A 27,425-nucleotide genomic window follows, 5' to 3' on the forward strand; every position below is an offset into this window, starting at 1 on the left:
ATTATCCTTACTTTACATCCCTAAAACACCTATCATAAGGGACCTAACCTAAGGATCATCATCGGGATGGACACTACTGCTAAGGGGATTCCTCAACAATAAATGTCCTTAAGGCAACCATGAGGAGGATGGAGTACACCCGCGAACACATCGTTCACAAACACCTACAGGTTGCGAGCTTGCTAGCATTCCACTGGACTGTCTAGAAGAGTCCGTGGTCGTCATCTATGCTCCGCTAGATGACTGGATCAACATCAACATCGAGGCCTCTCATCATTTTATTTCATCACACCCAACTATTATATCTACCGATGTTTTACCGAACACATCTTGTAGATATAAAATACATATACAGTTTAAATCATTTAAAACATGTATAAAATCTCTTTTCCATCATAGACAACAAATATTCAGACAATATGCACACATAACACACAATTTATATAAAATACTTCATATCTATGTGTAAGATGAAAGTAACTATGCACTCACTTGTTAAAGTGACGACTCGAAATTCGAGCAGCGCTTCGCTTCTTAACAATATGATTTCCTTCGACGAAACCTAGTATTATTACCATTAGATTTTAGTCTAATATTCATTGCGACTAATTATTAGTCTAGATTCATCATTAATTCAGAGTCTACTTCGTAATCTATCAAGTAAGGAACAACCAGGTAGGATCATATCGGAGGTAGGGTCCGTTTGGAATACGAAGTATACTGTTTGGAAATCTCACTTTAAACACATCACTAAATCACAACCTATACATCATTCCTATTAGTAGATCAATCAATATAAAGACTTTGAATCACTGATAAATCTTATTTATAGGTTCATAATAACGATATTATATTTATATATAAGCTATATTTAAAGTATGGTAGATGCAACGGGTTTTTCTCAAAACTGGGCTTCGCTGAAGCAGAGATTCTGAGCCGAAGACTCTTTTTTTCGGAGCCTTCAGGCTCTCCGGGGTTTCCATCTCGTGCTAGGGAGTTACTCTAGGGTTTGGGGGGATTAGGGAGGCTTAGAGAGAGTTTCTAAAGAGAGAAAGAAGGGATTGAAGGTGTGAGGAATGAGGCAGCCCCGACACTTCTATTTATAGGCTTCCTGGAGCGTCACCACATCATGGTGCCTCTCTCCACGTTGTGGTGTTGGGTAGGCTCCAAGGCTTCGCCTGGTGTTGACACGTGGCGCCGAACACAGGGGGTAAAACATCCGATTTTCAAAAATTCATAACTTTCGCATACGAGCTCCGTTTTCGACTTTCTTTATATCCACGCGTAGGTAAAAATAAGATCTAGAACTTTCTTTTTGACTCCGTCGACTAATTCTTGACAGATTTTAAATTTAACAGTATGAGGAGATTATACTGTTAAACGACTGCGAAAAATTCGTAACTTCTACATACGCACTCCGTTTTCGTTTGTCTTTTTATCATTGAGATACCATTAATGAGATATTCAATTCTCATTTAGGTCGTGTTGGCCAAAAACCGCTCGATCCAAAATTCGAGTTTCAGGCGGTACACTACTAAGCCAAATCTTAGAAAAATCATAACTTCCTCATACGAAGTCAGATTTGGACGTTCTTTTTATGCACGCTCTCGGTTTAACGTATACTACAACTTTTTTTTAGATTACTAAGACCAAAAATTCATATATCGCAAATTCACTATTTACGTCTCCCAGCGTCGTGCCGATTTTGTCGCGAAACTTCGACAAGCCATAATTTCTTCGTTATAACTCGGATTTCGACATTCTTTATATATCCGTAATCCTTGTTTCGACCACTACAACTTTATGTAAATATATCGGGTTTATCTTACACTTTAATTTTGGTGCTTATTTTTATTCTTTGTTAATTATATCTTTATAATTAAGTATAAAGCACATAAATCACATAATACACAAATATGTCATCTTTATTACTTCAAAATAGGTTACAATGGTTGACCTAGACTATTACATCATCTACTAATGCTTAGCCACGAAACACATGCGTTACAAATTGTATTGTCACATTACTCCAACTAATGTTCACATCATACTACATTTCTAATATACCAAACAAGGGCAACAAGTGTTGGTGTAATAAAGTACATGTGTTATACGATAATATAACCATAAAATTCAAAATCACCAAACATGAAAAATCGTGCATGAAAAATCAACATGTGTTCATACCATTTACATTTGATACATTTGGTTTCATCGCGTCAGATGCGGTGGAGCTTCTTAATTGAGTACAACGGATCATGCAAATCAATGTTATGTCCCATATATATATATATATATATATATATATATATATATATATGTAACGACCCAATTTTCACATCCAAAAATTTCGTTTTAAAACATTACTTTAGAAAACATTAATAATTAAAAACATTGTTTGATCAAACCATAACACAACGTAAACCATGTCTAAAAGCCAAATCATACAACCAATCAAAATATCAGAGTATAAATCCCAGAGAATCTCGTAAATGCGGAAACCAGAGAGTGTGTGTGTGTGACATGCTGCTACTGCGCCGGCTCCTTTCCCCTAGCTGAGGAGGTACCTAAAACCAAAACTGAAAACCGTAAGCACGAAGCTTAGTGAGTTCCCCCATCGTACCACATACCATACAAACATATAACATACATACTGCCAGGCTATTCTGGGGTACCTGACTACCCGGTACGACTATTCTGGGGTGCCGACTACCCGTGCGGCCATTCTGGGGTGCCGTCCTACCCGTGTCAAGCCATTCTGGGGTGCTGACTATCCGTGTCAAGCCATTCTGGGGTGCTGACTACCCATCGGTCCTAACAACCGATCCTCGGGGACTAGTCCCCTCCTACTATCTCTATCGCATATAACATAACAAGCCAGCATGCAAACATATCATCACGTACTGTCAGACATTTCTGGGGTGTCTGAACTACCCTTCGATCCTATCAACTGATCTATACTTCTATCTCATATAACATATCATGCTAGCACATAACATATCAGGTAGTAGCAAACCTAGATGATATCACAAAGACAATCATCTATCATACGACTCCTACTAGTGGGCCGACATTGAAGCCGTAGACCCACCGCTACTGGAAGGTAACTCACCTCGAAGTAGCTGCTGATCTGATCGGGAACTGACTGTCTAATGTTGTTGCTGCTGCTCCGGAAATCCTCCGGCTGCAATTCCCACAACATACTCAATCAAACACTGCTAACTGTCCTTTGGGTAAAATGACCATTTTACCCCTGATCATGCCCTAAGTCAAAGTCAGAGACAACTTTCAGTTGACCCGACTCGACGAGTTGGCTTTCCAACTCGTCGAGTCCCTACCCAAACGATTGTTCTGAATCCCGTTTCTACTCGTCGAGTTAGGCGACGACTCGACGAGTTCTCCTTCTAAACTGATATTCAAGTCCTTCATCCTACTCTCCGAGTTGTATGAACAACTCGTCGAGTTCATCTTCATCCGAAGAACACTTGCTGCTGCGACTCGCCAAGTTGTATGAACAACTCGCCGAGTCTGTTCTTGATCTAAGGAGATTGCCTTGAACTCGTCGAGTCAGGGCATTGACTCGCCGAGTTCCTCCATAGATGAGTTCAGCTTCCGACTCACTGAGTCACACCCCGTGACTCACTGTTCACTCGACCCTACGAAAAGGGGACAAACTCGGAGACTCGCGAGTAGACTCGCCGAGTCACATGAACGACTCGCCGAGTCGTTGCCATGCACCCAGTAAATACACAGATTTGCTCGATTCCAGTCCATGCCATTCACAGATCTGGACTCCTAGAACACGAATCACACGTAAAGTTTCCAACTATACGTGTAGATATTCACCCATAAGGGTTTTAGTGTTCAAAATGCACCCAAAAGGGTAGATCTAGGGTCTTCATGCAATGAGGGTCCATAAAGGCAACAGATCTGAGCTCCTGGAGCTCAAACATGCCTAGATCTAAGGGCCAATCAACTTATTACGAAATAATTTGCACATACAAGCTTGGGGATTGGCTCAAGAATTACTTAAATGAAGTAATAAGCATAGAAACAGGGGGAAAACGGGTTATACCTCAAGGGAACTGCTGAGAGAGCACAAGGATGCTTGGATTCCTTCCCTTCCTCTTGATCTACTCCCCCTTTTGCCTCAAAACCTTCAAGATCACACAACAATTGCTTCAAACTCTAAATGAACAACTTAGAACGAGGGTTGGAAGCTCTGGGGGTGAATGGGGGCTGGCTTGGGGCGGATATGTTGTTTAAATAGGGTGCAAACCCCTGAAACTTAGGGTTTCATCCAACCGCTGTGACTTGCCGAGTCCAGGATATGGACTCGCCGAGTCGACAATTTAAAGGTGTCCCGGGTCCCGCATCTACTCGGTGAATCGGACCTGTGACTCGCCGAGTCCAAGGCTAAAAAAAGAGAAATACGCAAATATGATTTACGTACCAGGAACCAGGTGCTACAATATATATATATATATATATATATATATATATATATATATATATGAATATGAATATAGTCTTTAAAAGAATTAACTTTACCAAACAAAAAGACTTAGCGACGCAGTTTGTTGGCCGTTTGCCATTTCATTCGTTGTACGGTGATAATTAAATTATTGAAAATATAAAATATCGCAGTTGTTAATATAATAAAAACTAATAGTTATGATACATAATGACAACTAATTAGTTATTACAATTGGAAAAATATTATTTTAGCTTCAAACGGTTAATTAAACGAGTGAATGTTGATACTAGAATAATAAATGCACATTACTTAAAATGTAAAAGGAAAATTTGTAACATAAATAAATTGATAATGCATAGGACTTGGACTAAGACTTTGCGTGATTCAAGTTTTAGTCGATAACCAAATTGTTATAAATATACTGAATGTGATCGTAAGAATACATTCTAGCGTTCAAGTCAATAATGCTCATGTCAATTATGAAAATATAATAAGGAAAGTTATCAAGAGAATACAAAAGAATATCTAAAGGATCTAGTTTACTATCTTACATTTTCTTTAATGATTTTTGAGGTTCTATGATTGGGTATTCAGGTTGTTTGGCCTATCCATCATTCGTTTAAACGTTCAACAACTTATCAGGTTCGAAACGATAACAAACTGAGTTTGTTTTAGTAGTGGTTGCGAGAAACAATGGTGCAACCTATTTATACATACAAGGATTTAGACCCAACTCTTGCTTTTCAGAGGCCTTGTGCGGAAATCAAAGTGAGGCCCCAATTATATATATATATATATATATATATATATATATATATATATATATATATATATATATATATATATATATATGTATATGTAAAATATTACTAAGTAATTTTGCTACCTCTAAATTCTAAACTTAAAGTTGTTAACAAACATTTGATAGTTCCAGTACCATAATATCATGTCTTCACTCATTAGTTATAAGTTGTAACTGTGACAAACAACTTAAAAAATAAAAAGATAAAAAGTTAGTTTATTATTATTTTCTAATCATCGACCTTCTAGCACTTTAATTTTTTTTTTATCTATTACACTTTCGCAATCAATATTATCAAGAAATTCGTTCTCAATTGAAATTAAAGTCAAAATAGTTAATCTCTTTTGAGACATGGTTGAGCATAAGATTTTAAAAACTTTACTTTTGAAAAATTTTATTTTCTATTGATGCAACTCTAATGTGAACAGTAAAAAAACTAGATAAGTGTTTATCATTTCTAAGAATTTTGGTATTCCATTAGCATTATTGTTTTCAATTGGTAAATATTTTTGTAATAATTACAGTTCGTTGGATAAATTATCAACATCGATGTCTGAGATATGACCATTTTGCAACATTTTTTCAAGATTTTTGCAACTTGATTTTATCTCATTAGTATTCAGTGACTTTAACTTTTATGTTGTGAATAAGAAACCAAAATTGTTTTCATATTGTTTGTATTGTTCAAACTTTCGTTCCAATGAACCAATAGCTTAATCAACTATGTACACAAAATACTTAATAATGAATGACTATTGAGGTGAAAATTCATATATCAGTTCTTATGACCCAACGTCATTCTTGTTGAAAAAAATAAAAATAAATTCTTCTTTTATTATTTTTCTCAACAAATACTTGATCAATTCATAAATCATAAGTTATAGCTCTACGCATACTCTTAGATTGAAGTTGTTTGTTCAAGTTATTTACTTTAGCCAATATATGATACCATATAACCATAACAATTATAAAGTCAACTTTGCCAAGTTCATACTCTCCTAGCTAAATAGCTTCACTTTTGATTTTGGTATATGTCTCTTCATCAACAAATTAATACAAAACTTATCTTATTTTAGGAGCTTAAATTGTTATTGCTTTCACACTTTCGATTCTACTTTCGCACCTTATATTTACAAAGATTTTAAAGTGAGAATTTGTTTCGACAAAACGTCTTTTAAAATTTATGATTAGATTTTTATTTTTGGCATTAGATTTTCTGGAGGTAAAGTGTCTTTTATAAACTATGAAATTGGTTGCTAGAATTTACATGGGCAAAAAAATTTTGCATTTTGCTTTGAAAATAGAAACTTTTCTTAAATTGATGATAAATTTTAGATTTTATGATTATATTTAGATTTTTTATTAGTTTTTTTGAATTCCTTTTATAATTAAAACGACTTCAAAGATTGCAAACAAATGTTATATTATGTATGTAATTAACTGACTAGTTTTATTTAATGGTAACACACAAAAATGTCTTTAACAAAAAATACCATACCATAACTATATATTAGTCCCAAAATTCGGAAGCCCCTAACATTGGAGGCCGCGTGCGACCGCATTGCCACCACAACCCCAAGGCCACCACTGCAAGGATTCAAAGTCACTTTAAAACAATGTCAAATGTTAAAACCAAGATTTCGATGGTAATTATTTGATAATTATGTATAGATTAATTTTTAGTTATTATAGTGAATATTTGATAAGTGTAAAAATAATTTAAATATGATAAAAAATAGTCAAAAAGATTATAATAAAACTTAACAATCGTTAATGCAAAATAATATTATAATTAAAATATATAATACTTAATGTTATGGTTATAAAATTTTAGAGTTTCTTTTATAAAGTCATATTAATTTATCATAATTTACAAATAAATCCTAAAATAAAATATGTTTATAGAAAAGTATATATTAATGGTAAAAATAATGATTTGACCATTTTCTCTAGCTAACACATATTTTACCAGTTTTTATTTTTGAACTGAACGCTTAGCCATTAAAAGAGTTGAAGAAATGAATATATTGTATATAGGAAAATCTCTATTAAAATTTCATTATTTTACTATGAATATTTTTCAAAATAATTTTTTTACGAAAAAACATAAGTTACGGTATATATGATAATTTAACATTTTTCTCTTGGTAACATATATTTTACAAGTTTTACGAAAAAACCACTTCTTCATTTTTGAAGTTTATAAAAAATTTAAATTGTCTGCCTAATTTTATGTAACCGATCATATCTATGACACTAACTTATTTAATGACTAGACGTTTAAATCGACAATGAACCGATAAAATATATTTTATTGTGAGAAAAATATTAAATCATCACTTTTACCGGTAAAACATAGTGAATATTTCATAATTATAAAAAACAATTTAAATATGATTAAAAACATAGTTAAAAAGATTATAATAAAACTTAACCATCGTTAATGCAAAATAATATTATAATTAAAATCTGTAAAACTAAGATTTTAAACATAACGGTCGTTAATATAAAATAATATTATAATTAAAATCTATAAGACTAAGATTATAATAAAACTTAACGATCGTTAATGCAAAATAATATTATAATTAAAATCTATAAAACTTAATGTTTTGGTTATAAAATTTTATATTTTTTTTATTAAAATCATATTAATTTATTATAATTTACGAATAAATCTTTTGTTTATAGAAAAACATTTATTACTGGTAAAAATAGTGATTTCACAAATAAGACATATTTTACCGGCTTTAATTTTGAACTTTAATTTTGAACTGAAATTAGCTGATGAAATTGATATATTGTATATAGGAAAATATTCATAAAAATCTCATTGTTTTACCCTAATATATGATTACTTTTCAAAATAAAATTTGTTCACGAAAAAACATAAGTTACCAGTAAAAGTGATGATTTAACATTTTTCTCCAAATAACATATATTTTACAAGTTTGAGTGTTGAAATAAGTGTTTAGTCATTAAATGAGTTTGTGAGATTTATATGCTGAGTTACATAATGCTACGTTTACCCTAAAAATTTGATATTCTGTTGCATTACATATTTTTTGGAGTATGAAATGCAACCAAAATATACTACAATAATTACATATATTAACAACTTCATCATTTTTTTATTTTTATAAAAAATTTAAATTGTCTATTTAATTTTATGTAACCTATCATATCTATCTCATCAACTTATTTAATGACTAAACGTTTAGATCAACAATAAAATCGATAAAATGTGTTATTGGGAGAAACATTAAATAATCACTTTTATCGGCAATTTATGTTTTTGTATAAACAAATTTTAGTTTAAAACTTATTCGAAAATTACAAAAAATAATGAAGCTTTAATGAATATTTTCTTAAATAGAATATATTAATATTACCAACTCAGTTTACGAATAAATGTCTTTGTCAATAATAAAACCTATAAAATATATGATACGGAGAGAGGAAAAGTAAAGATCGTTTTTATCGATAATTTATATTTTTGGTAACCAAATTTTAATTTGAAAGTTATATCTAAAATAAATTAATAATAAAACTTTGATAGAAATTGAAGGTTTTTCATAAAACTTTACACTAAATTACGAAATGTTGTGTTTCAAATTTCAATGAGTACATTGGAAGATAACCATAGTGCCATTTTTGATAAAGCCCAAAGGCAGTTTGGTAATTTCCGCTTGATTGCGACGTGGCAACCTGTGGCCACACATGGGATTTGTAACGGACGTTTAAAAGCTCTGAGATAACGGGGGAGGTGACCGCCACGTAGTATTCCAGGTAGGCGAAACAATATCCATGTCAGCAAGATTGACGGACCCCTTTATATATAGCAGCCTTAACCTGGTTTCTGTTCCTTTTCACTCAAAAGAACCCCAAACCCAAAGCCTTGAACCTGTTTAAAATTTTGTAGTTGCTCCGATCATCCACATTTGCCTTACGCGGCGATTTCTGATTGTACAATTTCGTTATGATTTCGCCGGAGATGAGGTTTCCGGCAGACGTTCATCGGTTCCTAGATTTAAGCAGTTTTGATCTCTTAATTTCCGTAGGTGACGTACTTACCTAGCCTAAAACCTAATAGTAGCTGAAAACCCTACGCGAAAGCGAGCGTTACGTAGGAGAGATTAGAAGTTATTCCTTGTTTTGTTTCACAAATCGGTATTTAAATAATAGAATAATATATAATAATGCTAATCTATAAGATAAAGCATCAGTTTTGCAGGGTTTTCTAAGGATTTAGGCGGATTTCTTGGTTTTTGTGCCTCTTGGTTTGGTGATCCGATGGATGAGAGACTAGTTCATGTGCTGTGTTTTTACTATTACAGCCATTGGAATTTTGTTTCGGGTTTGTAGTATTGTGTGTTACCTAATCATTTCGATAAGGTATTACCATCAGAAAATTGAGGTTTTGTGATAAGTAGTTTTCTTTAGGTTTTAGACTTTTAGGGGTTTTCTCTCCTAATTAGAGGCTCAAATTGATAATCTCGGAAGAATATTTGGTATGCCTTTGACGATGAAGATACAGCCAATCGATTCAACCACACCGGAATGTTTCGAGTCGGTGAAAACTGTGCCTAAGTCTCGGTTGAGACGTCTCTTTGATTTCTCGAGCTTTTTGAGAGGATCGGCGGTTGCGGATAGGTCCGTCGCCGGCGACTCGCAATGCGGCAAAGACTGTTCAGATGAGTTCGAGCCGAGCTCTGTCTGCTTGGACAAAATGGTCCAGAATTTCATAGAGGAGAGCAACGAGAAGCAGTCTGTGGCCGGAACCATCAAGTGTGGCCGGCACAACCACCACCAGTGCAATTGCGTCAACGGCAACAACTTCTGCAGTAGCGATGGTTCCGAGGATGAGTTCGACTCATTTAATTGTTTCGGCAACTCTAACAACCACAGTTCGTCGACCGACGCATGTGATCTCCTTAAGGTGATAATCTATTTTCCACTAACCTTATCCCATTGTACGTCGAACGATTATAATCGGAACAAATTTGTCTGCTTTTGGAGCCTGAAAAACGTTTATTGTGCGTTGAATTTATACAGAGTTTGGTGATTTGCGAGACAGTTTCTGAAAGGAATTTGTTGGCCGATGTTTCTAAAATCGTTGAAAAGAACAAGATCTGTAAGCGGAAAGATGAAATCAGTCGTAAGATCGTCGCCGATGGCCTCGTAGCTTCCGGATACGCCGTTTCTGTCTGTAAATCCCGCTGGGAAAAAACTTCAACCTATCCAGCAGGTAATTAATTACTCAAATCCATCTATCCAGATTTTTCCAAAATTTGCTTCTATTGATTTCGTATTAAATTCATGAAATAAGTCCTTGACCATTTCAAGCAATGGGTCTTTTCGTTCACAACTACTTTTCTATGAAATTACAGTCCTAAGTCCACATTAATTATTCTCGATTTTGATTCTACATTTTTTTTTTTTTTTTTTTTTTTTTTTTTTTTTGGGTTTTGGTTTTTAACAGGAGAATACGAGTATATTGAAGCTGTGGTTGAAGGGGATCGTTTGATAATCGACATAGATTTCAGATCGGAGTTTGAAATAGCGAGATCCACGAAAAGCTACAAAGGTGTTCTACAAATGCTCCCTCATATTTACATCGGTAAAGCCGATCGTCTCCAGAAGATCATCAACATAGTTTCTGATGCAGCAAAACAGAGCCTGAAGAAGAAAGGAATGCCTTTACCTCCATGGAGAAGAGCTGATTATGTAAAATCCAAATGGCTCTCTCCCTGTACCCGAATCATCAACAACACTCCCACTGATAATAATAATAATAATAATAATAATAATAATAATAATAATACCCCATCCATGGTTATGAATGACCCGATTTCAGACCCAAAAGACCCGATTTTAATGGATGAATTTGAAGTTATTGGAGGCGCTACTAAAGAGGAGGAAGGTCTGAAAGAATGGGAGCCATTAGAGATCAAACCGAAGGTACCGAAGACTGGAGGTAAAGTCGTTAGCGGTCTAGCTTCTGTGATCGAAGGCAACTGATGATTATAATTACATATCGGGGTTCAATTTGTCTAAAACCCATTTTAATCCAGATTTTTCTTGATGAAAAAATGATTTGGATAAAGTGGGGTTTAGGGAACCGGTATTTTTGACTATTTTGTGTTTTGCTTGTTTTTGTTTTTGGGTTTTTTTAGTTCTCTTTCTGAGCTTTTTGGCACCAGAAAAAGAAAAAAGAAAAAGAAAAAGAAGAAGGAAGGAAGAAAGAAAGAAAATATATACCGAAGAAGAAGATAAGATGGGTAGACTGAAGTCCCCTTGGTGTTTTTTTGTTGTAAGGGTCCATCTTTACTAACTTTGCTTTTGAGTTTTTTTGATAAATAATGATATATATAAATAAATAAACAGTTAAATAGAATATTCAATAGTATGTATCTTTAATCTTTAATATAATAGTATTAATATGTCTACCTGAGCCTGATACCCGTGTTTTCTTTTATTTTACTTTTTCAGTTGTTTATTTTTGTGTCAGCTATACAAAACTGTCTCTACTTGAGTTGGTTGTAATTGTTTATTTTATGTTATAAGCTTTCATAAAGTATGCACATCCATTTGGAAGGAGTAACATCATTGGGTTGATACACTTGTTGGAGGCGTTAGTATGCGTGAATGAGTGAGAATGGTTGGGTGAGGAAAGTTTTGATATTACGATTCATTTAATATTTGGACCTGGTTTTTGAATCTTAAAGGGATGGATGGAAGGGTCCACTCCATATATTAGGAGTATTTGATAATATGTGAAAACCAATATGAGGAGAGGGGGGTGTTTGTTAGTTATTGTTTACTTAGGTCCACCATATGGGTTCACCTAATAATTTGGATAAGTAAGTGTCAAAGTGTGTATGTACATTGTATATCCAATATCCATCCATCCATCTACCCTAACCCTAACAAGTTTCTGGTATCCCCACTGGTCCAGACTCCTATATTAATTAAGGCTCTGCTTATTCGTAACCACTTATTGAACGGTTGGAGTTGTTGGATCACTCTTTCTGGGAAGTTTTCATTAACTTGTTTTATTTATTTATTTTATTTTGTTTTATTAAGAGTTGTTTCTTTTTCTCTCACAACTACTTTTTACATATATTTCCGACATAAACAAAAACTTCAGCTTCTCGCTTTCAACTTCCAGTTACCGGTTATTAGTTTTTAGTTTTCATCGACCAAACTATTTTTATCAAAGACACTATTAATGAGTAATGTTGTTTGCTTGCATAATCTCAATAATAAATTTTGGACCTTTTAACTTTTGTTTTTTTAACTAGTTTTACATATTTAAAAGCTAACAATTATCTTTTTCAAAACACCTCTGCATAAATAAAAACTATAGCTTTCGGCTTCCGGTTAACAGATTTTAGCTGCTACCTACAAATTTCTAGCGACCATATAGTTTTGATAAACATGCCCTCAATAAGTAATGTTGTATAATACCAAAAAGGTAAACAGTTAGCATCTAGACTCGCATTCTTTTCTGTTTATATAAGTGGAAAAACACCATGTGTTGTCGTAAATATATAATCTATTAGGTGTGATACTCATTTACTACACAAGTTGATTAAAAACAAGTAAAATATCAAGGTGTAAAGCATTTTTTAAATTATGTTTCTAAGTAAATACAAACAAATGATGAATAAATGAGTAATCCAATGTATACTACTAAAACACCTGTTGATATATTGTAAATAATTGTTTTGAATCATTAATTACTAAATGTTTATTTGAATACAACATTAGATGTCATATTATTAAGTTTATTATCATTGTTTAAAATTAATATTTTTAATCCACCTCCGCTTTTAACTTTAAACGATGCAACATACAAGTGCCCATAAGTGAACACTGATTGTCTTAAAAACAACCTCACCTTCGATAGCGATTATCCTTGCCTGCTATATATTTTCATCACAAAACATACAATCAATGGAAATTATCTTGTTTGAAATGTGAAATGACATTTTTGGAATAAACGAACGTTTCCCACATAACTTCTGAATATTGTTTTGTTTCTATAACCTTATTACCCAATGCTATAACCCGTAGTCTCGTTTACATTTCTAATCAAGATTCTTTAGTAATATAACTGTAATACCGACTTTTAATACCAACTTATGAATTGGAAAACCTGACAATTTAAGATCATTTAGAACATTAGGCGTATAAACTTTCATCAAAATCATCACGAACATAATATGAATGACAAAGACTATATAAACGTAAGTATTCTTTTTCAGCATACGAAAATAGTGATAACAAACAATCATTTATTTCTTGAACGAGTTCATTTTTCGGTGCTAGGATTGCTATTTCTTGAAAGAAAAAAACATCGGATTCTTGGCATTTTAAAGAATATAAGGATAAACAAATTCAATTAATGAACCAATAGGATCAAATGAATAAGCAATGAGAAGATCATCCAAGATATCAATAATTCTCTCGCCATCGTTAAACTACCTCTCACCATCAGTTAAACTACCAACCTTTCTTTCTCTTATATTTAAAAGTCATTTTGCAAATGTTAATGTTCTTTAATGTCACATGTAGGAGGAACTTAATGAAACATTCACAATGTCTTGTCTATTTTTGTGTATTAAACGGGTTGATTAAAAAAGTTAAATATGAAGGTCTAAACATTAAACATTTTAAAAATAAAAATTTGAAATAAATACAACAGTGAAAGGTCAAGCCTTGAAATATGATAATGTTTAAAACAGACTCAGCGTCAGCATATGTCTCAGCGTCAGCACCAGCACGTCAGCAGTTCAGTTTGTAATAGTTTAGTCTATTTAGTACGTTGTAACAAATCTTGTATTTATCCTGTTTCTATAGTTATCTTGATTTATTAGCTAGCGTATCCCTGAATTGTAGGGATTATCTAGAATAGCAGTATATATTGTTTTGTATAGGTTTGTGAATGGTCATGCCTTTCACAAACCCTAATCGTCGCTTTGTGCACACGATAATCTCTTTGTGAGATTATCTTTCTTAGTGAAAGTTTTTCTTCATGAATTTCTCTTGTTCTTATTTGTAGTCATTGTTTGATATTTCGATTGATCTAAAGGCCTCTCCAATTGGTATCAGAGTAGGTTTCTTTTATCAAACAAATGGCTTCATCTTCTTCTTCATCAAACTCATCAAATCATCCTTCTGCTAAAATCCCTCCTTTCGATGAAACGAACTTTGCTATGTGGAAAATAAAGGCTCTATATGCCTTAGAGTCTGTTGATGAAGACATGCTGGACATCGTTGAAAAAGGTCCTTATGTTCCGATGTATCAGCCTCTTAAAAATAATGTTCCTGATGGTACAATGAAGAAAAATCCAAAAGAAAACTGGACAACAGATGACAAGAGAAAACATGGTCTAGATGTTCGTGCTCGTGCCGCAATCAGTTACTCTCTGCCATACAACATCTTTGGGTTAGTTCAGAATTGCATCTCAGCAAAAGAGATGATGGATACACTGACTGTATCCTTTGAAGGAACTGAAGAAGTCAAGGCTACTCAAATAAATGATCTTAACCGAAGGTATGAACATTTTTTTGCTAAGAAAGGTGAAACCCTGACTCAAACTTTTAACAGATTCAATACTCTTGTTAATGATCTTCGGAGACTAGATCAGTTGAAGCATAGAACTGTTCTAGTGCAAAAGTTTTTGGATTCTCTAGGTGCAGGTTGGGAGAATCATGTTAATGTGCTGAAAAACAGTGAGAAGATCAACTCTATGGACTTACAAAGTCTCTATGGAAATCTTCGATACTATGAAGAATCCAAGCTTCAAAGAAAGGAACTGATGAAGGATTCTCAGCGTGAATCTTCTGTAGCCTTGTTCTCCAACAAAAAGCTGGTGGCAGACTCAGACACTGATTCATCTAAAACTGACACTGATGATCTTGAAAAAGTTGTAGCCAGTGCAGCCTTGATTGTGAAGACCTTTGAAAAATCAGGTCGAAATTTCTCAAAGTTCCAAAAGAAGATTGGTGGAAAGTTCTCAAAAGGGTCATGAGCTGATAAAAGGCATGGTTCTGATAAGAAAGAGAAGGCTCAGTGCTTTAACTGTGAGAGTACTGATCATTTTGCAAAGGATTGTAAACAAAAGAAACAAGGCTCAGATGAATACTGGAAGCAGAAGTACAACAAGCTGATTGAGAAGCTGAAAGCTGAAAACTTGGAACATAAAGTGCTTGTAGCTGAAGAAGAAAAATGGAAAACTGATGAAGAGTCATCAGATGATGAAGTCAAGTGTCTCATGGTCAAAATAGAGGACCCAGATATTCCTGACAAAGACAAAAGTACTTTTGACACTGATATGTCTGATGCTGAAAATTCCAGGAAGCACAACATTGACTCTTCTTCAATGTACCAGGTTAAAAACTTTGTTTCCTATTCAATGAATGAAAAAATCAAAATGTTTGAGTATTTGGGTGTCATTAATTCTAAGAAGAATCAAACCATAAGAAATTTGCAAAATCAAATTGATCTTCTTGAAACTGATATATCCATGAAAAATAACATTATTGAGTCCACTCAGGAAAATCTTAGAATTACTAGTTTGTCAAATTCATCCTTGTCTGCTGAAATTGACGATGTTAAAAATCTTTTGATAAAAGAACAAACTGTACTTCATACTTGGGCAAAATCTCATAAAAATGCCAATTATATTATTTCAGCTCAAATCCCACATTCTTGTGAGAAAATTCTTGGGGGTAATTTTGCAGAAGCTGAAAAAGTTTTTAAATCACAAAAAAAGGAATCTGAGGTCCATTCCATGAATGAGATGAAAAACAATTTCAAAAATAAGTTTGTCAGTAACTCTTTTATTAATCAAAGTTTAATTGATGAATATTGTACTATTAATTCTGATGGTGTTGCTGAGTGTAATGTTGAAATTACCGGAATTGATCCTACCTCTTATCCTGCACATCTTGTTAGACCAACCTCTCTAACTGAGAATATTATTGCTTTTCCTATCTCTAATGGAGTGTTTCATGCTGTTCATGAACAAATCAAGCACTTTCCTGATTGTAATCCATCTGTGAATGAGCCAAAATCAGATACTGATAGTTCATCTCTCAACACTGATCAAACTCCCTCTGACACTGATCTCAATCGTGACTCAGTGATAAACAAAAGGACTGAAAGCTCTATTGGTGAATCTTACATGTCAAAGTGTATTAAATCAAAAAATTTGCTCACCAAGAAGAACTTTGGAACTAGAGTTTGCTACAGATGTGGTGATTCCTCTCACAAGATCAGTGAATGTTCTTTTGATAAATCATCCTCAAGAGCTGAAAATATTAAAGTTAGGAATGAAAAATGGACTCTCAAGTCAAACTCTTTAAACTATCTTCCTAAAGAGTGTTATAATTTATTATCAAATAACTTTGTGAATAACCCATCTTCGAATGGGTCAGCGTGTTCTAACTAGTTTGTCAGCACTGCAGGGTCAGGAGCATCTTTGGTACTTAGATAGTGGTTGCTCAAGGCATATGACAGGATCAAAGTCTCTCCTGGAAGATTATGTTAAGAAAACTGGTCCTGCAGTTACTTATGGAGACAATGGAAAGGGGTTCACTAAGGGATATGGAAACATCAAATGCAACAACGTGGTTTTTCAAAACGTTTCATATGTTAAGGGTCTCAAACACAACCTTATTTCTATCAGTCAATTGTGTGATGCTGACTATGAAGTTCACTTTACAAAGAAGGAAGGAAGAGTTGTAAACACTGACAAGAACATCGTACTCTCAGCAAGTAGAAAAGATGATATATATGTTCTTGACATGTTCTCAAGTGACAAGGCACTGATGCAATGTTTCTTTACAAAGTCTCAGACGAATCTTAGCTGGATTTGGCACAAAAGGTTTTCTCATCTGAACTTCAAGAATCTATCCAAGATATCCAATCGAGACCTAGTTAGAGGGCTCCCAAAATTCAGCGTTGTGAAAGACAAGATGTGATTAGCTTGTGAACAAGGAAAACAAACCAAGTCCTCTTTCAAACCCAAGTCATGTTCCAGTATATCCGTCCCTCTTCATCCACTCCACATGGACTTGTTTGGACCTATTCCTGTTCGTTCACTAGGTGGAAATAAGTATACTCTAGTTGTCGTTGATGAGTTCACTCGATTTACATGGGTAGCTTTCTTGAAGAAGAAAAGTCATGTTGCACAGGAAATTATCTCACTGATTCGTAAAAATGAGACACTGACAGGTCTTAGAGTCAAGCAACTAAGAAGTGATCATGGTACTGAGTTCCGAAACTCAACTCTTGAAGAATTTTGTGATCATAAAGGAATTGGACAAAACTTCTCAGCTCCTCGTACTCCTCAGCAAAATGGTGTTGTTGAACGAAGAAATAGAACACTGATTGAGGCAGGAAGAACTTTGATGATTCATGCTGGTCTTCCTATGTCATTTTGGGATGAAGCTGTCAATACAGCATGTTTTACTTAGAATCGATCTCTAATTCACAGGATTCACAAGAAGACTCCATATGAAATGCTGAAAGATCGAAAACCAGATGTATCCTTTTTTCATGTGTTCAGATGCATTTGTTATATTCTAAATCAGCGTGACCCAAGATCCAAGTTTGAACCTAAAGCTGATAAAGGCATTTTTGTTGGGTACTCATCTATTTCAAAGGCTTTTCGTGTTTTTCATGTGAACAGGCAATGTGTTGAAGAATCCATTGATGTGAAGTTTGATGAGGATTCATACACTGATGAAAAAGTCACTCATTCTCCTTCTATCTTTCAAGAGCTTCTCTCTTGTCCATTCGATGAAGCTCCTTCTGCTGAAGATAAGACTGATTCCTCTGATCCTATCATTCCAGTTCCATGTTCCTTTAATCAATATACTGCAGCCACATCAGTAGATGATTCATTAGGTGCTGATGAAACCCTTGAAGCTAAAGATTCTCCTGAAACTGATAATGTGTCAGTGTCTATCCCTCCGGAATCAGCATCAGTCATTGTACATCGAGATCATCCTGTTGATCGAATTATAGGGAATATTCATGATGGTGTTCGAACCAGATCTAGTGTACTTAATAACTTTTGCATGTATGTTAACTTTGTTTCAATGATATTACCTGATAAGGTACACAGAGCTCTTCAAGATGCTGATTGGATCAAGGCCATGCAAGAAGAACTGAATGAGTTTGAAAGGCACAAAGTTTGGACTCTTGTCCCAAGACCATCCGGAAAGACTATCACTGGAACTCGCTGGGTCTATCGTAACAAGGTTGATAAAGATGGAATCATTACTCGAAACAAGGCAAGGCTTGTAGCTCAAGGGTTTACTCAAATTGAATCCATCGACTACGGGGAAACTTTTGCTCCAGTTGCTCGCATTGAAGCTATCAGACTGTTTCTCGCATACGCATACTACATGAACTTCATTGTCTATCAGATGGATGTGAAAACAAAATTCCTTCATGGTGTGTTAGAAGAAGAAGTATTCCTAAATCAGCCCCCAGGCTTTGTGGACAAAGATCATCCTGATTACGTGTACCGGTTAGACAAAGCTGTTTATGGACTGAAGCAAGCTCCTAGGGCTTGGTATGAGACGCTGACTTCGTATCTGCTTGAAAATGGATACAGACGAGGAGCAATCGACAACACTCTCTTCATAAAAAACAAAGGCTTAGATATGGTTCTTGTTCAAATTTATGTCGATGACATTATTTTTGGCTCTCCAAATGAGACACTGAGCAAGGAATTTGCTGAGATCATGTCTCAAAGGTTCGAAATGAGCATGATGGGAAAGATGACCTTTTTCTTAGGTCTTGAGGTTCAGCAACAAAAGACAGGTATTTCCATTTGCCAAAGTAAATATATTTCTGACCTGCTTGTTAAGTATTCTCTCAGTGACTGCAAACCAGCATCTACCCCGGTATCTAAGACTGATAAAATACACGCTGATCCAACTGGAACTGATGTCAATCACTCTCTGTATCGAGGAATGATTGGATCCCTCTTATATCTCACAGCAAGTCGTCCTGATATCATGTTTGGAACCATTCTCTGTGCTCGATTCCAAGCTAATCCCAAAGAATCTCACCTCATGGCTGTCAAATGTATTTTTCGATACTTAAGGGAACTCAAAACCTTGCACTGTGGTATCCTCGCGACTCAGCATTTTAACTTTATGGATACACTGAATCAGATTATGCAGGATGTAATTTAGACAAAAAGAGTACATCTGGTGGATGTCACTTCCTTGGCAACCGTCTCATCAGCTGGTCTAGCAAGAAGCAAACATCAGTTGCCATCTCAACTGCTGAAGCTGAGTATGTTGCCGCTGGGAGATGTTGTGCTCAGCTCTTATGGATTCAAAATCAGCTTCTCGACTATGGGTTCAAGTTCTCAAAGACTCCCATCTATTGTGACAACACCAGTGCCATTCAGATCACACAAAATCCTGTTCAGCACTCAAAGACAAAGCATATCGAGATCAGACATCACTTCATCAGAGATAATGTTGAAAAAGGAAAAGTTGTTCTTGAACATGTCAAGACTTCGGAGCAACTTGCTGATATCTTCACAAAGGCACTGGATTCTCAATCAACTGCTTACATTATTGGAGAGCTGGGAATGATTTCCTTGTAATTAATTTTGATGTTTAATTGTGCTAATGTTTGATTTTGTCTTATAAGCTGATGTACATTGTGCTGATGATAACATACTGATGATATTTGCTACTGAGCACTTTGGTTTGATTTCTTATCTTTATCTAAATAAAAGTTGAATGATTCACTGTATTAAACCATACACTGATAACGACTTGAAACTCTTTGCCGATGGTTAGACCAAAACACCAAGGTTTATCACACGCAACTACCCCTTCTTACCAATCTTCCACTGATTCTGTGATTCAGTGTGCCAAAACACACGCTAATGAGAGTCTAAAAATCTTTGCCGATGGTTAGACCAAAACACCAAGGTTTATCACACGCAACAATCCATTCTTTACCCTCCTATTATTCAGTGTCTAATGATTCAGTAAGATAAACCACTCACTGATGAATTCACAACACTCTGTGCCGATGGTTAGATAATGTAACTAGTATCTATCACACGCACCAATCACCTTGCTAGCCCTGAATAAGCAAGCTATACTTTGAGTTGACGGAGAAATATTTTCAGCATGTAACATTTGTGACACTGAGCTCAGCGCTTCCGCAAACACTGATTGACGTTTCACCTTCAGTCAACGGCTACTTTATACTCTGACAGGTTATTACGATGCGCCGTTCTTATTAATGAAGATAATCATCATCCTTTTAATAAAGATAATCATTACCTTTTAAAAACCCTTTTCATTCCATATTTAAACCTCTCTCTCCTTTGGTTTATTTTTTCCTCCCAAAATCCTTGAACCTCTCTCAAAACCCTAGAATTCTAAAATACTCTCCAATGGCGGCATCTCTGTTCACATACTCCTCAACCTCTCGAAGGGTCGTTCCTGCCCCAAACTCTCCTCCACTTCCCATTCACATCAAGGCCACCAATGTCGTCTTCAACCCTGACATTCCTGAGGTTCATCAAGGTCTTGGACTCGATGATTTCGTCAATTTCTTGGCTTCTTGCCGCCTACGATATGCAATCAGTGATGTACCGTCCGAGTTCTTCCCTGAACAAGTATGTGAGTTCTACTATACTGCAACAGTTAATGAAGAAAACAATGCCATCACCGGAACCATTGGCCATGGCATACACTCTGTCTTCATCACCGCAGAACTACTCAGTGCTGCGTTAAGGTTATCGATTTTCGAACCCTTTTTTGAACCTCCTACTATTGAAAGATGTAAACGCATGTTTGATCAACTAGGCTATGATCATTCAAAGGCTGGCACTCGATCAGCTCTTATTTTGCGTCAGTGCATGACCCCAGGCTGGAAGTTTTTCACTGGTGCCTTATGCAAGTGTGTAGGTCACAAGTCTCGCAGTGGTGATCAATTGAGCAACTACGAGCAACAAGTTGTATGCTCCCTTCTTCTCAACAAAAGGCTGGATTATGGGGCACTTTTCTTTGATCATCTTGTTCAGCTTCTACGTGCAAATGTGCGTGCTGATCATGTTCCCTTTCCACGCTGGATTGCCCTGGTGTTCGATAAATTCTTCGCTGCTGACTAATTTTCTCGCTCTAGGAATCCAATTCAATGCCCTCGAATGTCAGTTCGTATGTATCAAGATGATCCTTTGGATACTGACATTGGAATCTCGGATAGGATGAGAGAATGGATTGCCAATCCATACACTGTGCCTTCTCTCACCGTTGACACTGATGAAGGAGGTGCTGATGGTAATCATATGGATCATGCTGATCAAGAGGTGGACCATCATGATGGCAGACATTTCTCTCCTCAACTTTCTCATCACATCATCTCAGACACTGGCAAATCCTCCTCAGCACCACAGGATTCCATGCCTTTGGGAAAGCAACCATCTCAGGGGGAGCATCCCTCACAGGGGGAGCATCAGTCTCAGGGGGAGCATCCATCCCAGGAGGAGCATCAGTCTCAGGGGGAGCATCCGTCACCAGCAGCTCACCACTTCTCTCCAAGGATGCCTCCTAGCTCTCCAGTTGCCCCAGGTACCTCAATGGTTCAAATTCCCGCTTCAGCATTTTCTGAACTGATGTCACTGACTCGGGACATGAGTCAGCGTCTGCTTCGAATTGAGGCTGATGTTCAACAAATCAAGGAGGTTCTCTTACTTACTCCTCCCTCTAGTCCCAAATCTGATGATGCTCAAAAAGGGGGAGATAATACTGATGATGATGCTGACGCTGATGATCATGCTGATGGTGAACCAAATGCTCATGCTGATAGTGAACCAAATGAGAAAGACACAGAACCTGCTGACAACACTATCATTCAGCATGAATCACCCAACCCCATTCGTGAATCTGATTCTGCGGGGCCTAATAGTCCAGCAGCTACTGAAAAATTGTATGAAGACAGTGAGCATGATGAAGAGCATGATGAACCTGATGATGAATGTCAAATTCTTGACATGAACTTCATTGATCCTCTCATTCCAGTTCAGCAAGAAAGCTCAGATGACCTTGCAGAATCTCATCCGATATTAGCTGATCCTGTTGCTGATCCAATCATTCCGGTCCTAGGAGAGGATTCGAACGTTGCAAGTGAAGAATCTCATCCGCTGTCTCGAAAGCGGAAGGCAGTAGATACTGACTTGGATCATTCTCAAACTGATAATTCTTCGTCTGTGAAGAAACCCAAGTCCATTGTCAGTATTTCAAACCTTGCCACTGAATGGAACATGTCCCCTGACCAAGTCAAGCAAATTTTTGATGAAGCCAATCGAGCTCAGCTTCTAAAGAACATTGCTCAAGCTGATGAATCTCTTATTCAGCACAAACTTCAGGCCAAGGGATCGTTTGAAGCTCAGATGCAGAAGTTCCTGGAATTTCAGTCCAAGGCTCAGTCTTCTCAACCTCCTACTGGCTCTAGTAAGCCTAAGGCTGACATTGTTCTTGACCGGATTGATCGAAAGAGATTTGAAGATGTTTTCAATCGGCGAATGTGTGGTGACAAGATCATCAAGGTCAAAGCTTCCAAGCCTCAAAACGAGAAAAATCCTTTCGTTGCTGATTACTCGTCAAGGTCCTCAGCATTCATATTCTGAGGTTGTCAAAAGAGATGAGCTGATCAGATATGGGTATTCGGAATGGATGGAACTGCTCGATCTAGCATCCAAGCAAACCTCAGCTCACTCTTCCGAACTGACTTGTGCTCTTCATCTACTGATCAAGAAGGTTCAGCGTTTGGATCTTGTTCCTAAAGAACGACCTCAACATCAAGGCCAAAGGTCGTCAGTTCCTAGATCTCGAAGGACCAAGTTTCATGTTGATGGTGAAGATGTATTGGTTCTAGACTTCGGTGCTGATGTGATTAATAATTCTCTTCCTCTCGGTGTTGATCCGGTTCAGCATCAATTCATCTCAGCTCCTGAACACGGGATGTTCTACCTTGATAAAAACAGGAGTCATCAAGATCTATCTGGAGAATTTCACATTCTTATCGCCATGGAGTTGCTGAACAGAAGACAGGAGTTGCTGGACAGTCCTTATTGGCCAGTTAAAATTGAAGCTGAAGCTGAGTATGAAGAATTACTTTCCAGGGGTGTCTTAATTTAGTTTGTTTTGAACATCATCATATTGGGGGAGATTGAAAGGTCAAGCCTTGAAATATGATAATGTTTAAAACAGACTCAGCGTCAGCATATGTCTTAGCGTCAGCACCAGCACGTCAGCAGTTCAGTTTGTAATAGTTTAGTCTATTCAGTACGTTGTAACAAATCTTGTATTTATCCTGTTTCTATAGTTATCTTGATTTATTAGCTAGCGTATCCCTGAATTGTAGGGTTTATCTAGAATAGCAGTATATATTGTTTTGTATAGGTTTGTGAATGGTCACGCCTTTCACAAACCCTAATCGTCGCTTTGTGCACACGATAATCTCTTTGTGAGATTATCTTTCTTAGTGAAAGTTTTTCTTCGTGAATTTCTCTTGTTCTTATTTGTAGTCATTGTTTGATATTTCGATTGATCTAAAGGCCTCTCCAAACAGAAATGATAAATAAGTAAGTACTTCAATCTAAACATGGGTTGATTAAAAAATATTAAATAAAAATAGTAAACATTAAACAATATGCTTCCAAAATTTATGTGTTGACCATCTTATAATTAATAATCTTATCTCTAAAGTGACAAAAAATTAATAAAAATTACAAAATATTCAATAGTTTCTTTTGGAAATATGTCAAAATTGGCACCTCACACAATCTCTGCCTCAGGGTCTAAAAAGTTGTCTGCTACTCAGGCCATCAACAAAAAGTGAAAGTCTTCTTCGTCAATCGAGTTAGAGGAACCGCTATCTTGGAGAAATCATGGATGAATCTCCGATAATAACCTGCCAACCCAAGGAAACTCCGAATCTTAGATGGAGACCTCGGAACCCCCCACCTCATCATGGCCTCGACCTTGGCCGATTTGACCAAATTTCGTTCTGGTTGACAAGGTGCCCCAGAAACTGCACCTCGCACAACCAGAACTCACACTCAGAGAACTTTGCAAAAATTCTCTCTCTCCTCAGAGTCTCTAAAACCTCTCTCAAGTGCTCATCATGCAGTTCTTGAGTCTTGGAATAGATCAGGATATCATTAATGAATACAATCACAAACCGATCCAACATCGTCCTGCATATGCGGTTCATGAGGTCCATGAATGTGGATGGAGCATTGGTGAGCATGAATGTCATCACCACAAACTCGTAATGACCATAACGAGTCCGGATGGCCATCTTCTGCACATCCTCCTCTGTGACCCTCATCTGATGGTAACCCGAACACAGATCAAATTAGAAAATCAAGATGCACCCTGAAGTTGGTTAAACAAATCATCAATCCTTGGGAGTGGATAACAGTTCTTCACCGTTAGCTTATTCAACTCTCGGTAATCAATACACATCCGATGAGACCTGATATGAGCATATTTAGTCATATAATTCATGCATTATCTTAATACTTTATGTTGTTTTTGTCTCATTTAATGAACCAAAGGTGCTTAATTATCTTAAATATTTCATTTTCAGTAACAATTACATGCTCGGATGGAAAAGGAGGTGGAACTAGCAATTGGAAGCTTGGATCTTGGATTTTGAAGAAAGAAGGATGTTGCTGGACAGCTTGACCCCTCGTCAGTGTTTTGACCATATCTCATGAACCGTAACTCCGATTGACGAGATTCAAAATGTTCTGAAAAGTAGACACAATTTCAGACGACTTTCGTGTTTTGAGAAAATGCTGATTCGAAACGTACTCGGCGAGTAGGGTCGATTACTCGGCGAGTTGTATCGAACTTTTGCGATTCTAGACGCGCTGACTTGCCGTACACGGGTTTTAAGTGATGTACTCGCCGAGTAGGTCACTGGACTCGCCGAGTAGCCTCTGTTTTGTGAAAATCTATATAAAGAGACTTTTAGATCGATACCAGAGGATGGAGAGAAACCCTAGGAGGCTGAGAAACGATTGGAAGTGCTGCTAGGTCGTGAGGAACTGAAGAATCAAACCTACATTCAATTGTGAAGAGAATCAAGACAATTTTGGTTTATTCTTAGTAACTTTTTGATTTGAATCATGTTTACATACTTTGATTTCGTTTTTGAGCTTGTTTCTACTGTAATCATGAGCTAAAATTCATAACTTCTGTTTAGGTAGATGAATTTGTGAACATGGATTGATTATTTGATTAGGATTAATTTTAATTGGTGATTATGTTTTATTAAGCTTGTTAAAGAACCTTATGTGTTAACAATAACTATTCTTCTGTTAATAAATTAGTAATTAAGTTGTATGAACATCTCTTAGTTATTAATTTCATATGATTTATTGTGACCACATAGTTGTATGTCTAGGAATAACGAATGTGAAACTAGAATTAACTAGAAGATAGGTAAGTTAATGTGTGAGCTTGTTTGATGAACATCAACAAGAGGTTAATTGAAGGGCCAGTTTAATTAACCATTACAAGTCTTATTTAACCCGAATCAATAACTAGGAAATCCGTTAATTTAGACAACTGGCCACTGCTTGAGTTAATTTGTTTCTTAAGGATTAGTAATAGCGAACGTGAAACTAATCATCTTAGTCGGTAGCCAATGAAGAATTAATCTGATACATTGAAATCATCCATGGGAACAAATGAGTCGAACCTAAACAGAAGTCCTCTTTATTATTATATTTAGTTGATTTTTATTTGCTTAGCTCTTAGTTTCTTAGTTTAAGTTTTAGTTAATTGTTTAAGTTTCTAGTCTTGCAAAACTAGAGAAACCCCATTTCTATTACTTGTTTTATTTAGATAATATTAGCATTTATTTTAATTGTTTACCGTTCCCTGTGTTCGATACCCTACTTACCTGAACTAAACTGCTAATCGATAGGTACACTGCCTTTCGTGTGTTTGTCTTTGTGTTTAAGTTAGTAGGATTAAAACTAGTTGGTTTTACACACATCAAGTTTTTGGCGCCGTTGCTGGGGAACGGTTCAAATAGTTAATTTTATTTAGTAATTGTTATCGTTTTTATTTTATTGATTAGTTTTTTTTATTTTAATTTTAATTTTGATTTATTATGTATTTTCCAAATCTCGATGCTTTTGATGCTTTTCTTGAGGAAGTAGTGCAGGAAGATGAGGATTATGACTCGGATGAAGATTTGAAGAAATTTGATAGATGGTTAGATATCATCTTGTCTAACGAACAAGAACAATCCGAGTCACAAGAGCTAGATTTACAAGATGATGAATTTAATCCAGAAAGAGACTTGGAGGAGCTGCAAAGGTTGCTAGCAGAGAGGTCAGACGAAGAACAAGAACAAGCTGAATTGCAGGAACCAAGCTGTGGTTTGACCATTACCACGACATGGTCCCCTGTTCTTCCGGTTTGTGTTTCGAAGCATGGGGTGACGATTCCAACTTTGGAGAAAGTTCTGAAGCGCGATCCATTTCTGATTAGTACCCGACCGGTCCCAACCCTTGTCAGAATTCTTGGGTTTTATGTATTAAAGCTCGTTTGGCCAATTTTAGAAGCAAAGAGTCAAATTTTACAAATTGGTCCACCAAAGAAAATATTCAATGCAACGGATGGATTGGCCTTGAGTTTATTGGAAGTTTATTAAGTTGGGAGTCCAGCTCAAGACTCGCACAAAAAGAAGCGCTTGCGGGAGGCAACCCGTCATTAGAGTTTTCTTTTCTTTTTTCTTTCTAAACTTCTAGTATTTAGGGATAATTTAGGATTTTTATTTTGATTTTTTTTATTAATTGGTTTTTGTTTTTGATCTTTTCAGTTTGAGTGTAAGGATGCATGTGAGGGTCTAGAGTCAAGGCTAAATGAAGCGAGAAATCGAGTCCAGGCGAGAGAGAGAAAACGAAGTTTTGAGTCTAGTTACAAGTCTGATGATGAAAGAGGTTATTAAGAGCTCATTTACTGAAGAAAAAATGGGGAAAGTATCCATTTAATATTCCCTACACACATCAGAATCGGACCTTGAGTAGAAACATTTTTTTTCCATACAGCGATGGACTC

The 27,425-nt window shown here is 35.9% G+C and overlaps 1 protein-coding gene across 1 annotated transcript; it reads left to right on the forward strand.

Annotated features, from left to right (window-relative positions):
* Positions 1-9,137: 9,137 nt before the first annotated feature.
* LOC145072692 (DNA-directed RNA polymerase subunit beta-beta protein, putative (DUF506)) lies at positions 9,138-11,726 on the forward strand. The gene is made up of 3 exons (XM_079019156.1): positions 9,138-10,218; positions 10,335-10,527; positions 10,762-11,726. Exons 1-3 carry the CDS (start codon positions 9,793-9,795, stop codon positions 11,298-11,300), a joined length of 1,158 nt encoding a protein of 385 aa, XP_078875282.1. The 5' UTR covers positions 9,138-9,792; the 3' UTR covers positions 11,301-11,726.
* The last annotated feature ends 15,699 nt before the right edge of the window (positions 11,727-27,425 follow it).

The sequence above is a fragment of the Lactuca serriola genome, chromosome 9, assembly GCF_051521515.1.
Source record: "Lactuca serriola cultivar US96UC23 chromosome 9, Lser_US96UC23_V15, whole genome shotgun sequence".
Classification (NCBI taxonomy): domain Eukaryota; kingdom Viridiplantae; phylum Streptophyta; class Magnoliopsida; order Asterales; family Asteraceae; genus Lactuca; species Lactuca serriola.

Excerpts from the sequence above, each read along its gene's own strand:
- LOC145072692 (XM_079019156.1), top strand. The coding sequence starts at position 9,793 with ATGCCTTTGACGATGAAGATACAGCCAATCGATTCAACCACACCGGAA. Across the intron at positions 10,219-10,334 it reads ACGCATGTGATCTCCTTAAG|AGTTTGGTGATTTGCGAGAC; the intron begins GTGATAATCTAT and ends GAATTTATACAG. Across the intron at positions 10,528-10,761 it reads AACTTCAACCTATCCAGCAG|GAGAATACGAGTATATTGAA; the intron begins GTAATTAATTAC and ends GGTTTTTAACAG.